At 34.3% G+C, this 10,196-nt stretch overlaps 2 protein-coding genes and 1 long non-coding RNA gene across 3 annotated transcripts; all 3 read right to left on the bottom strand.

Annotated features, from left to right (window-relative positions):
- Positions 1 to 340: 340 nt before the first annotated feature.
- On the bottom strand, positions 341 to 1,786 carry LOC148295936 (uncharacterized). The gene is made up of 5 exons (XM_088250650.1): positions 1,313 to 1,786; positions 1,086 to 1,197; positions 923 to 964; positions 719 to 817; positions 341 to 593 (listed from the first exon to the last, which is right to left on the bottom strand). The coding sequence occupies exons 1-5, from the start codon at positions 1,492 to 1,494 to the stop codon at positions 501 to 503; spliced, it is 528 nt and encodes a 175-aa protein (XP_088106776.1). The 5' UTR covers positions 1,495 to 1,786; the 3' UTR covers positions 341 to 500.
- A 1,110-nt stretch (positions 1,787 to 2,896) lies between these two features.
- On the bottom strand, positions 2,897 to 9,008 carry LOC148295934 (uncharacterized). The gene is made up of 3 exons (XM_088250649.1): positions 8,621 to 9,008; positions 3,230 to 3,307; positions 2,897 to 3,082 (listed from the first exon to the last, which is right to left on the bottom strand). The coding sequence occupies exons 1-3, from the start codon at positions 8,729 to 8,731 to the stop codon at positions 2,897 to 2,899; spliced, it is 375 nt and encodes a 124-aa protein (XP_088106775.1). The 5' UTR covers positions 8,732 to 9,008.
- Positions 6,387 to 8,561, bottom strand: LOC148295935 (uncharacterized). The gene is made up of 4 exons (XR_015834373.1): positions 8,347 to 8,561; positions 7,794 to 7,840; positions 7,651 to 7,695; positions 6,387 to 6,604 (listed from the first exon to the last, which is right to left on the bottom strand). It is a non-coding gene; the product is annotated as an uncharacterized LOC148295935 (long non-coding RNA).
- Positions 9,009 to 10,196: the final 1,188 nt, after the last annotated feature.

Here is a 10,196-nt window from a genome sequence, read left to right as displayed (position 1 = left end):
AGAATAACCGTTGTAAATGTTCTTATTATACAACGGATGTTGGTTCAAACCGTTGTAATAAGAGGATTTCTACAACGGTTCGAATGGGTAACCGTTGTAGTTAAGAAGGTGACCGTTGTAATAATGATATTCCTTCAGTACATAATATGATTTTTAAAAAAATTAGTATTGTTGCATTCCAAAATTAACAAATATATAGGCAAAACAATGATGTATTCATATTTCAATATGAGTATTCGAACCATACAATTCCAAAACTGGTTCAATTACAACAATTTGAGGTGTACAGGCAATCTAAAGCTTTGAATTTAGTACATACATCCCAAAGCTACCAACAACAGAATCTAAAACTTTGTACATTCTATGTGAAAATTCTACCATTCACAAAATGACAATCAAAGTGATTGCCACGTAATCATGTTCAAAAGAAACCAAAACAATGGTTGATAACCTTGTCCACTATTCTGAGCAAAAAAACCTTGTCCACTTTGAGGTCTGAGCTACACATAATTGGTCATCACATAATCTGCCCACTCATTCCGTACTTCATCAATTTGATTTTGTGTATATGTACAATCATTTGTTTTACTCCACTGTAACAAGATATCAAAAATAAGACTTAGCCAAGTCTCATAATAAAAAAGTAGTCTTAATCAAAGATTTAGTTTCCATTCAAATTAAATGTATTATTCTACCATGCTATATGGATATTTAGTACCTTAGATGCAAATTCCAAATTTTTATCTTCAACAATCTCCTTCATATAACGCATCACAAAATATCCACACTCCGTATTTGTTGGTTGTTTAGGAGTTCCCTACACATAATTATTGGTTAGTTGTAAGACATGATTAACAATCAATTTAAGCTTACACAAGAAATAACAAATGGATCATTTATCCTATATTAGATGGGGACTTACCATCAAAATATCCACTGCGGTGTTTTTCTTCCTTTCCTTTTCCTTTTCACATTCAACACTTTAATGGCACTTCACCAACAAAGAGAATGACAAGTTAATAGATAAAATAATTTCATAAAACTTTCAATTGAAGTCGAATTAAATAAAAATAACTTTGACAAACATACGTGTTTACAACTTGTTTCCATTCCTCGTCAATGATGATCCTATTTAGGGGATCCATGAAATAAATGGTCTCTTTGTCCACATTAACAATAGTGAACATCCAATGTTTTCTGCCAACGTAGTAGAATATGAAATAAATCCATCATAAGGCAACCAATTCACTTTTTCAAATTATTTTATTTCTAAGTAATTAGATAAACCTAGTAGATAGCATTTTAGACTGACCCGGAGTTGTAAGGAATTAAGAAAATCTGGTCAGGATGTGCTGATGAAAACCGAGTTGCTAAGACACGTGATCTTTGACTAACGTCTCCACACCCTAGAGCACCAATTACAGCAGGGTCAACAAACCCAATCATGCTTAACATGTTTGACGTTTTCAGCACCTCATGTAAGTACCTGTGCATTGTAAAATCAGTTTGTTACAATAAATATATATATTATTAAATGTAGCCTATTACCTCATGTATATCACTATGCATGTGCCTGATATCTCTAACATTTCACCAAATTGTAGAATGTCTTCATATAAAATATGGGTTGAACGAGGTGACCCAAACACTTCCGCTTCCATGATGAAATTTATAGTTTCCCCCGCCAACTTCAGAGTTCTTTCGGCAAACCGGCACAATACCTTTAGTGAAGATGGCATTGGTTGCAGATTTTGTAATGCTATACTCTTGGCTGTGTAAAATTCAAGCATTTTGCTTTGTTCTATGTAGAGAAAAAAAAATTGTATGTTACTACATACAAGATTAGAACAGACACATTAATGCTTTCTAAAACTTAGTAATGTGAGATATACCTTTAAAGTCAGATTCTTATCATTGCAAGCTTTTGGTTCCACATTATTTTCATCGGGAACCTTTGCAGCTGAACAACTACCTTTGTCGGAAAGATGTGTAGGGGGAGTCAAGAGATTAGGGAGAATTGGACTACCTCGTGCCTCAGAAAATCTTTCAATTTTATCCTCTAATTGAGTCATCTTATCCACCCAATATCCTCTCTCTACAGCCACCATTTCTTTCGCCAAAGCATGCCCCTTAGCTCGCTCCTCTTCAATAATAAGTTGCTTTACTGTCTCTTTAATGATCTCGTTTACATGTTTGCCGTGTCGTACTGGTTCGTTGAAATATGAGCTTGGATTCACATAAGCTCCCACCCCTCTAACTCGTCCACTATGCTCTGGACTCCCCAATGCCATTGTGAGAATATCATTTCTACCTGATACGGTCAGAGACCCTTCAAGTACTTGTTTCTTTAAATCATCCTGATACAACAAAACATATTGTAAATATAAACATCACAATTAGTAAATTAAATACAACAAAACAGATTGTACAACAAATAAGGTTGAAATAAAATCCAAGTGGCAAAAATTGCTTAGCTTATTGCCGCACTCTAACTCACAATTAGTATAGCTTTCTCTGCTATCTTCTCATCTGGAAATTTCCCATTTTTAGCTTCATGTCCTTTCTTCCATAATGTTGATCGATCTATGTCCTCCTCAGGCATTGTTTGTAACTACAAGAAAACATCATTTGCTGCTTCAATATGAGCAATAATGCATTATGAACTGTATTATGACAATGCGTACATACCAAAACATCCATTGTCCCAACATATCCTCCCCGTGACATACGATGATTATATTTTAACTGTGCACGCCTCTCTTGCTGCTCTTTATGTAGTTGCTACAAAGTATAGAGTGAAAGGAAGTCATACAAAGTCTAAAAAATTAGAATACAATTACAATAAATTAATAAGGAACATTCAAGCATACCAGAAACTCTTTAGTTAGCCTAGATACTACGAAGGCATTCCAGGTAGGTAGCTCAATGAATTTATATTTTCAGGGGGTCTGCTTAGTTTCTCTACGCTGTCTTTGAAAGGAAGAATGTAGGTGTTGGTCAATCTAGACTTGAACTCTCTCCATTTACGTGATGCTGATTGGAGGACCATTTTTTTTCTTTGAGGAGCTAACACAAACGCCATCTTAGTATGCACATGTAAACCACAAATGTTAGATAATACATGAAGATAGGAGACTTAAGAAAGCAAAAGCTATACAATAGATTTTCAGTAAGCTATAACATAGATTTTCAGAAAGCTATAATATAAGAAATAAATCATTTGACATACCTCCACAGCTTCCCAAATCTTATTTTTTGTATCGTTATCCACATTGTTCCAAGTTTGAATGTCAATTGGGGGCACCTTCTACAGTGCACCAGGTGCACCCATGCACCATTTGTCCTTTATGATGCTCCTAGATTTTTTAAAAAATTGGTTACCGGTTATACAAGTTATCAAGTTTCCACTTTTTGAAAATGTAATTGCATAAGGGTCATGCAATTATGCCCTTCCTGTTTGGCAATTGGCATATGATTGGATAGTGATTTACAGTAGTTTAGATATGAGAGTACCATAACATTGTAAGAGGATCCTAAAACTTATAAGTTACAAGATTTGGGCAGCTGTTTACAAGTTTTTGAACTATGATTACAACATTAGGGTTCACCTAATTCATAGTATTGTAAACATCCGAGTTTACAAGTATAAGGACCCAATTTACCATCAGAATGTTCCTATTTACCCTAATATTGTACTACATGTCTTTATCTTTGTAAATTACGATGTTACAAGATTAAGGATGGGTTTTACAATGTTCTGGAATATAACTATCCATAAAAGAGTAATACAAGACCTTAGTATTGTAAACATCCGAGTTTACAAGTATAAGGACCCAATTTACCATCCGAATGTTCCCATTTACCCTAATATTGTACTACATGTCTTTATCTTTGTAAATTACTATATTACAAGATTAATGATGCATTTTACAATCAAATGGAACATAACTGTCCAAAACCGAGTAAAACAAGACCTTAATATAGTAAAAGTTTGTGTTTACACATATAAGGACTCAATTTACTTTCCTAATGTCCATAGTTACCTTAATATTGTACTAAACGTCCTTCTCTTTGTAAATTACGATATTACAAGATTAAGGATGGGTTTTACAATGTTCTGGAACATAACTATCCATAAAAGAGTAATACAAGACCTTAGTATTGTAAACATCCGAGTTTACAAGTATAAGGACCCAATTTACCATCCGAATGTTCCCATTTACCCTAATATTGTACTACATGTCTTTATTTTTGTAAATTTCGATATTACAATATTAAGGATGCATTTTACAATCACATGGAACATAACTGTCCAAAACCGAGTAAAACAAGACCTTAATATAGTAAACGTTTGTGTTTACACGTATAAGGACCCAATTTACTTTCTCAATGTCCCTAGTTACCTTAATATTGTAATACATGTCCATCTCTTTGTAAATTACGAAATTACCATAATAAGGATGGGTTTTACAATCTCCTGGAACATAACTATCCTAAATAGAGTAATACGAGACCTTAATATTGTAAACATTCATGTTTACAATACTAAGGACCCAATTTACCTTCCGAATGTTCCCCTTGACCCTAATGTTGTACTACATGTCTTTATATTTATAAAGTACGATATTACAAGATTAATGATGCATTTTACAATCATATGGAACATACCTGTCCAAAACGGAGTAAAACAAGACCTTAATATAGTAAACGTTTGTGTTTACACGTATAAGGACCCAATTTACTTTCTCAATGTCCCTAGTTACCTTAATATTGTAATACATGTCTATCTCTTTGTAAATTACGAAATTACCATAATAAGGATGGGTTTTACAATCTCCTGGAACATAACTATCCTAAATAGAGTAATACGAGACCTTAATATTGTAAACATCCATGTTTACAATACTAAGGACCCAATTTACCTTCTGAATGTTCCCATTTACCCTAATATTGTACTACATGTCTTTATCTTTGCAAATTACGATATTACAAGATTAAGGACGCATTTTACAATCATATGGAACATAATTGTCCAAAACCGAGTAAAACAAGACCTTAATATAGTAAACGTTTGTGTTTACACGTATAAGGACTCAATTTATTGTCCTAATGTCCCTAGTTACCTTAATATTGTACTAGATGTCTTTATCCTTGTAAATTACAATATTACAAGATTACGGATGGGTTTTACAATTCTATGGAACAATTTACAACGAATTTTTTGTCAATTGCATTATTCGTTTGCAATTTCCAACTAACTGTTTGTCAATTGCATTATTCCTTTGCATTTTCGATCTAACTGTTTGTCAATTACATTATTACCTTTTCATCTTAGGTGAGGCAATCTATCAGTGCCCTTTCCATCTTATGGTCACTTCCTTTGGAATTAACTAATTGAACCCATTGAGATAGAACAATACACGATCATATTTGACATCATTATATAATAAGTCTATAGCATCAAACAAATTACAGTAAGCAAAAGCTAAGCTAAGAATATATAAGCTTACAATTGTACTGCTCAGATGATTGAGAAATATACAGAAGCTTTGATTTCTTTCTTCTATTGCTCTCTTTGTTCTCTCTCTCTCTTCCCTTCCTTTCTTCTATTCTTGAATAATCAAACCTTCATTTTAACAAGCCCAACTAAAGAAGAGAGAGAAGAAGAGACACGAGTCGTGCGAAGAAAAAAAGATAGAAGTGCCAAGAAGAGGAAGAGATAGAAGTCGCAGGAAAGCCTTCTTTCTTTTCAGATTTCTCTTCTTTTTTTTTCCTTTTTTTAACTTGGAGCAACCCATTTAACCGGTCACTCACTATTAAGCAATGTTTTTATGAATTCTACTAAGTTTTTTTGCACATAGATTACAACCTTTTGAACATACAATTAATTATGAAGGATTTATCATTAGTGAGAGATTCTATGTTTCATAATTGTGCAAAGATAACAATTATTGCAAGACTGAAATGCAAATAGGACTACTTTGATTGTCAATTGCACTACTGGAATGCAAATTACACTACCTGTTTGTCAATTACATTGACAAATCACATATTATATTTACATTTTCAATTAATTGTGCACAGATAATGGCAATTGCTCGACTTGAATGCAAATAGTACTACTTTGTTTGTCAATTGCACGACTGGAATGCAAATGGAACTGGCTGTTTGTCAATTACATTGACAAATCACATATTGTATATACTTTCTCAAAATTGAAAAGACTATCAATAACATGGCAATATACATACACTAATATGAAAATACAACTTTATGGTACAATGCCCATTCACAATGCTAATGGGATGATTGTTTCAATTGGCACATAAACTATGATATAACAGTCAAATTTACTTTAAAAGCTTATTCTCAATGGTACTATATCCTCATCAAAGCCAACATAAACTTCATTCATGTAATTGAAAGTATTGTTCAATACATTCACTCTACAATCTATCCTCTGTTGTTGAGCATCTCTAAAACTACATAAGCAGCTTTCTCAACTTGTTCTTTGGCTTCCTCTAAGCCTCTCTTCTTCTCAAGACTCTGCTCTTTGCACTTCTCTATCTCTTCGGTTATTCGGCCAGAATTCTCATCAATTTCGCTAAAAAAAAAACAGATCGCCATCAGAACTTTATAATATGCAGAACGATCAAACAGCTCCTTGAAATTAAAATCAAAATTGAAAACTAACTCTCAACCACCTTGATGGCCTTAATTTAACAGAAAAAATCATCTACCTCAACCCCCAATTCAATTTAGAAACCCTAATTCGACAAGCCTAATTTAATAGAAAAAATCCTAAATTTTGAGCAATAAAAATTATATATCCTTGCATTTAGCTCCTAAAACTATAATTGCAGGGTCATGAATCACTTATCCCTCAAATTAAATGGAAATCTCATCATTCACAATTCGAACTTTAACTGGTTTCGAGCTTATAAATACTTGACCAACTAAAAACAGACCAAATTTATATTCAAAAGAGAAAAAGATGTAATTTCACGCTAAAAACATACCAAAACAGAGAGAGAGAGAGAGAGAGAGAGAGAGAGAGAGAGAGAGAGAGAGAGAGAGAGAGAGAGAGAGAATGCAACCAGATTATCATAAATTTATATATTGCAGACCCGAAAAAGGGCCACACCATAGAAAACCAATCATCTCAAAAGAAAGCAATTATAATGAATGTATTGCCTATTTCATCAGAATTTATTACAAAAAAATTACATCAACAGCAACCAAACCACTTTTAACATTGTTGAAATAAGCTAATTGGTAGTTTATTACAAGAAGTAACATCACCAATGAAAAACAGAGGAACTAATTTACCCCATCCTTCCTAAGGAAAAAAATAATCTGACCCCCATCAACCAAGATTTCATTTCATGATCACAAGTACGCCCAAAAATGATTCTGAGCCAAGGAGAATGTTAAAAGACCAAGCAGCTGAGATATTTTATAACACAAGGCAAAATAATATCTGCAACATCATGCATCCCCTTAAAATCCTCTATCAAGCATTTCAATTTACCCCACAAACCTCCTACAGCTCAATGAGAACAAAAGCCCCAAATTTACAGCAAACAAAACCTAATTCTATAAATTCAAGTTGAAATACAGAGGAATTGGAGGAAGCAACCACATTCGTACTTGATATTGATATGAGAAAGGGAGCTAGCTGAGATAGAGGAGCGCCTGTGAAGTGAAGTTTTGAATCAGAGAGAGTTAGCAAAGCAAGAGAAGCTGACATTACTAAATCTGCATCTAGTTCAACACTAATATGAAATCATCACCTTGTCTCCAAATTAATGGTCCAAATACAAATTAAAAAGATCAAAACCTGCACAGACCATAGCCCAAAATTAAAACCTAAAACTTACAATATAAATTAGAAAACTCAAACCTTGAATAATTAAAATTATCTTTTGGCATAGGGAGAGTGATGCCCATAAGAATGCCCATCACTAAACTTTCTGGCTAAGATGGTTTCAATTTAACAAAATTGAAACCCCAAACTTTCTATTTCAAAGGATTCCCATCACGCACAGATTTGTGCCCACCCATGTTTGGTGCTCATATCTAAGAGAGAGAGAGAGAGAGAGAGAGAGAGAGCACGCCAGAGCTATAGAGAAAGAGAATCGAGTGAGACGGAGAGTGAAGGCTGAAACGATTGAGAGAGAGAGAGAGAGAGAGATAGACGGCAGGGATTGAGCAAAATGGGGGTTTAGATTGGGGCTGAGATTTTTGGTATGGGTTTGGTTTAGAAACGAAGCCTGGGAAGGAAATTGAGAGACCATGAGATATAGAGATGAGAGAGACAATTATGGAGAAGAAAGAGAGAGATACCTGAGAGGAGAGGAGTCGCTGTCTCGTCGTCACAGGAGGAGGAGAGGAAAGAGAGAGAAGAGAAACCTTACCCTAACTCGACTTGAAAAGGAGAGTTTCTGCTTTTTTTATTCTTTTTACCTACAACAACCGATTTATCCGGTAATTAACTCAACGGTGTGGATAACTCCACATCACCAACTATTCATCCAATGGCTTATAACAGTGGGCGCATCCATGCGCCACGCCCACCGTAGAATTTTCCGTCAATTGGGACCTTTGTGCGTGTTAATACCCCAATATAAGATTGCATCTCTTTTCCTGCCACCCCACGTGGTTGCCCTTGTTTAGTGAACTCCACAACTTTTTTCACACCTCGTATTTTGCGCTTCACAATGCGATACATTGTATTGATCCCACGCACTCTCTTTGCAGTAGTGGTACTTGTACTTGTAACAGTTTCAGTTGTTTCCTTACATTCAACTGTCTTTTTTTGAGCTTTTGAATCTTCTTTATTAGTTGGAGCTTCTGGATAAGCTTGCTTCTTTTGAGGTTCAGAAGCAGGGAGCAGGTTTTGATCAAGTGAGAAAGCTTGCTTCTTTTGATTCTTTTGAACAAGTGAGACATCTTGTTTTTTCCTCACTTGTGAGACAGCTTTCTTCTTTTGAGGAGATGAAACAGACTTCTTTTTTTTTTTTTTTTGGTGAGAAAACAGACTTCTTCTTTTGAGTACCCATAACCATTGCTAATGGTTAAAACAGTATGTTAATCGCTAAGAAGCATGGACACGCCAATTTAGTGGCGTATCCCATATCAGATACTCGTTTGGATATGATACGCTTCGAATACGCTTCAGATACGGTTCGATACGCTTTGGATACGGTCTGAAACGCTTCGGATATGTATAGCTGTGTATTCCAGACACGTGTATCTGACTTTTCGGATACGTGTATTCCAGACACGTGTATCTGACTTTTCAGATACGTTGCTCTGGGCGAAGCTTGCCGTTGAGGGGCTGTTGAGGAGCCCCTGGGCGCTGCGTGTGAAGAGAGAGAGAGAGAGAGATCGGCGCGAGCGAGGAAGAAGAAGATGTCGACTGACCTAATTTTTATTATCTCAAGTGACGACGTCGTTTGCTAAAACAGGATTTGTTTGATCTTTAATGATATATATATATTAAATAAATATATGTCATTAAGCTATACAGGCGTATATTTATTATTGTTTCTTTTTCACCCAAACATATATGTATTAATATATATCATTAAAAGCTATACACACCTATATTTATAATTTTCAATTTTTTTATTTAATATTTGTTTTAAGTTATATATATATTTATTAATATATATTAATATATATTTTTAATAACCGTATCCCTGACGTATCGTATCCTAATTTTTGAAAATTTACCGTATCCCCGTGTCGTGCTTCTTAGGTTAATCGCATGATAAATAATGTCATACAATAAGAAGTCTGTTTCATCTCCTCAATATAAAGGGTTCGTGTCATACATTAAGAGAAGAAGCAATCTTATAATTGCATTATGTTATTTAATGTTATTTAATAAAGCATACAAGCCTTCAAATCTCTTAATTAAATAACATAATGTCATACAATAACAGAAATTAATGTGATACATTTTCCTAATCTTTATCAATCCAAATATCCTCACAGTCATCTCTCATGTATTGTGTTCGATTCTCATCAACTACATCAACAAATGACTCAATAGGAGGCATTCCTCTTGTAAAGGGTTCGTGGTCAATTACAATATCCCCTGGAACATCATCACTGTCATAATCATTAGAATCCCTATTTGGGGTAGATAACACAACTGAGTTTCCGATACTTCAATGCAGTTTCCAGTT

Source organism: Prunus avium, chromosome 3 (genome assembly GCF_965620075.1).
Source record: "Prunus avium chromosome 3, drPruAviu1.hap1.1, whole genome shotgun sequence".
In the NCBI taxonomy this organism is placed as follows: domain Eukaryota; kingdom Viridiplantae; phylum Streptophyta; class Magnoliopsida; order Rosales; family Rosaceae; genus Prunus; species Prunus avium.
The sequence above is the reverse complement of the archived record's forward strand: the minus strand, read 5'-3'. Positions and strand labels throughout refer to the sequence as shown.

What these genes read in the sequence shown, in the direction of transcription:
- LOC148295936 (XM_088250650.1), bottom strand. Translation starts at nt 1,494, where the DNA reads ATGCACAGGTACTTACATGAGGTGCTGAAAACGTCAAACATGTTAAGC. An exon ending in CCGCAGTGGATATTTTGATG is followed by an intron (nt 818 to 922) that starts GTAAGTCCCCAT and finishes AATTATGTGTAG; the next exon opens with GGAACTCCTAAACAACCAAC. An exon ending in ATTTGGAATTTGCATCTAAG is followed by an intron (nt 594 to 718) that starts GTACTAAATATC and finishes ATCTTGTTACAG; the next exon opens with TGGAGTAAAACAAATGATTG.
- LOC148295934 (XM_088250649.1), bottom strand. Translation starts at nt 8,731, where the DNA reads ATGTATCGCATTGTGAAGCGCAAAATACGAGGTGTGAAAAAAGTTGTG. An exon ending in AGATGCAATCTTATATTGGG is followed by an intron (nt 3,308 to 8,620) that starts GTATTAACACGC and finishes GGTGCACTGTAG; the next exon opens with AAGGTGCCCCCAATTGACAT. An exon ending in AGATTTGGGAAGCTGTGGAG is followed by an intron (nt 3,083 to 3,229) that starts GTATGTCAAATG and finishes GTGCATACTAAG; the next exon opens with ATGGCGTTTGTGTTAGCTCC.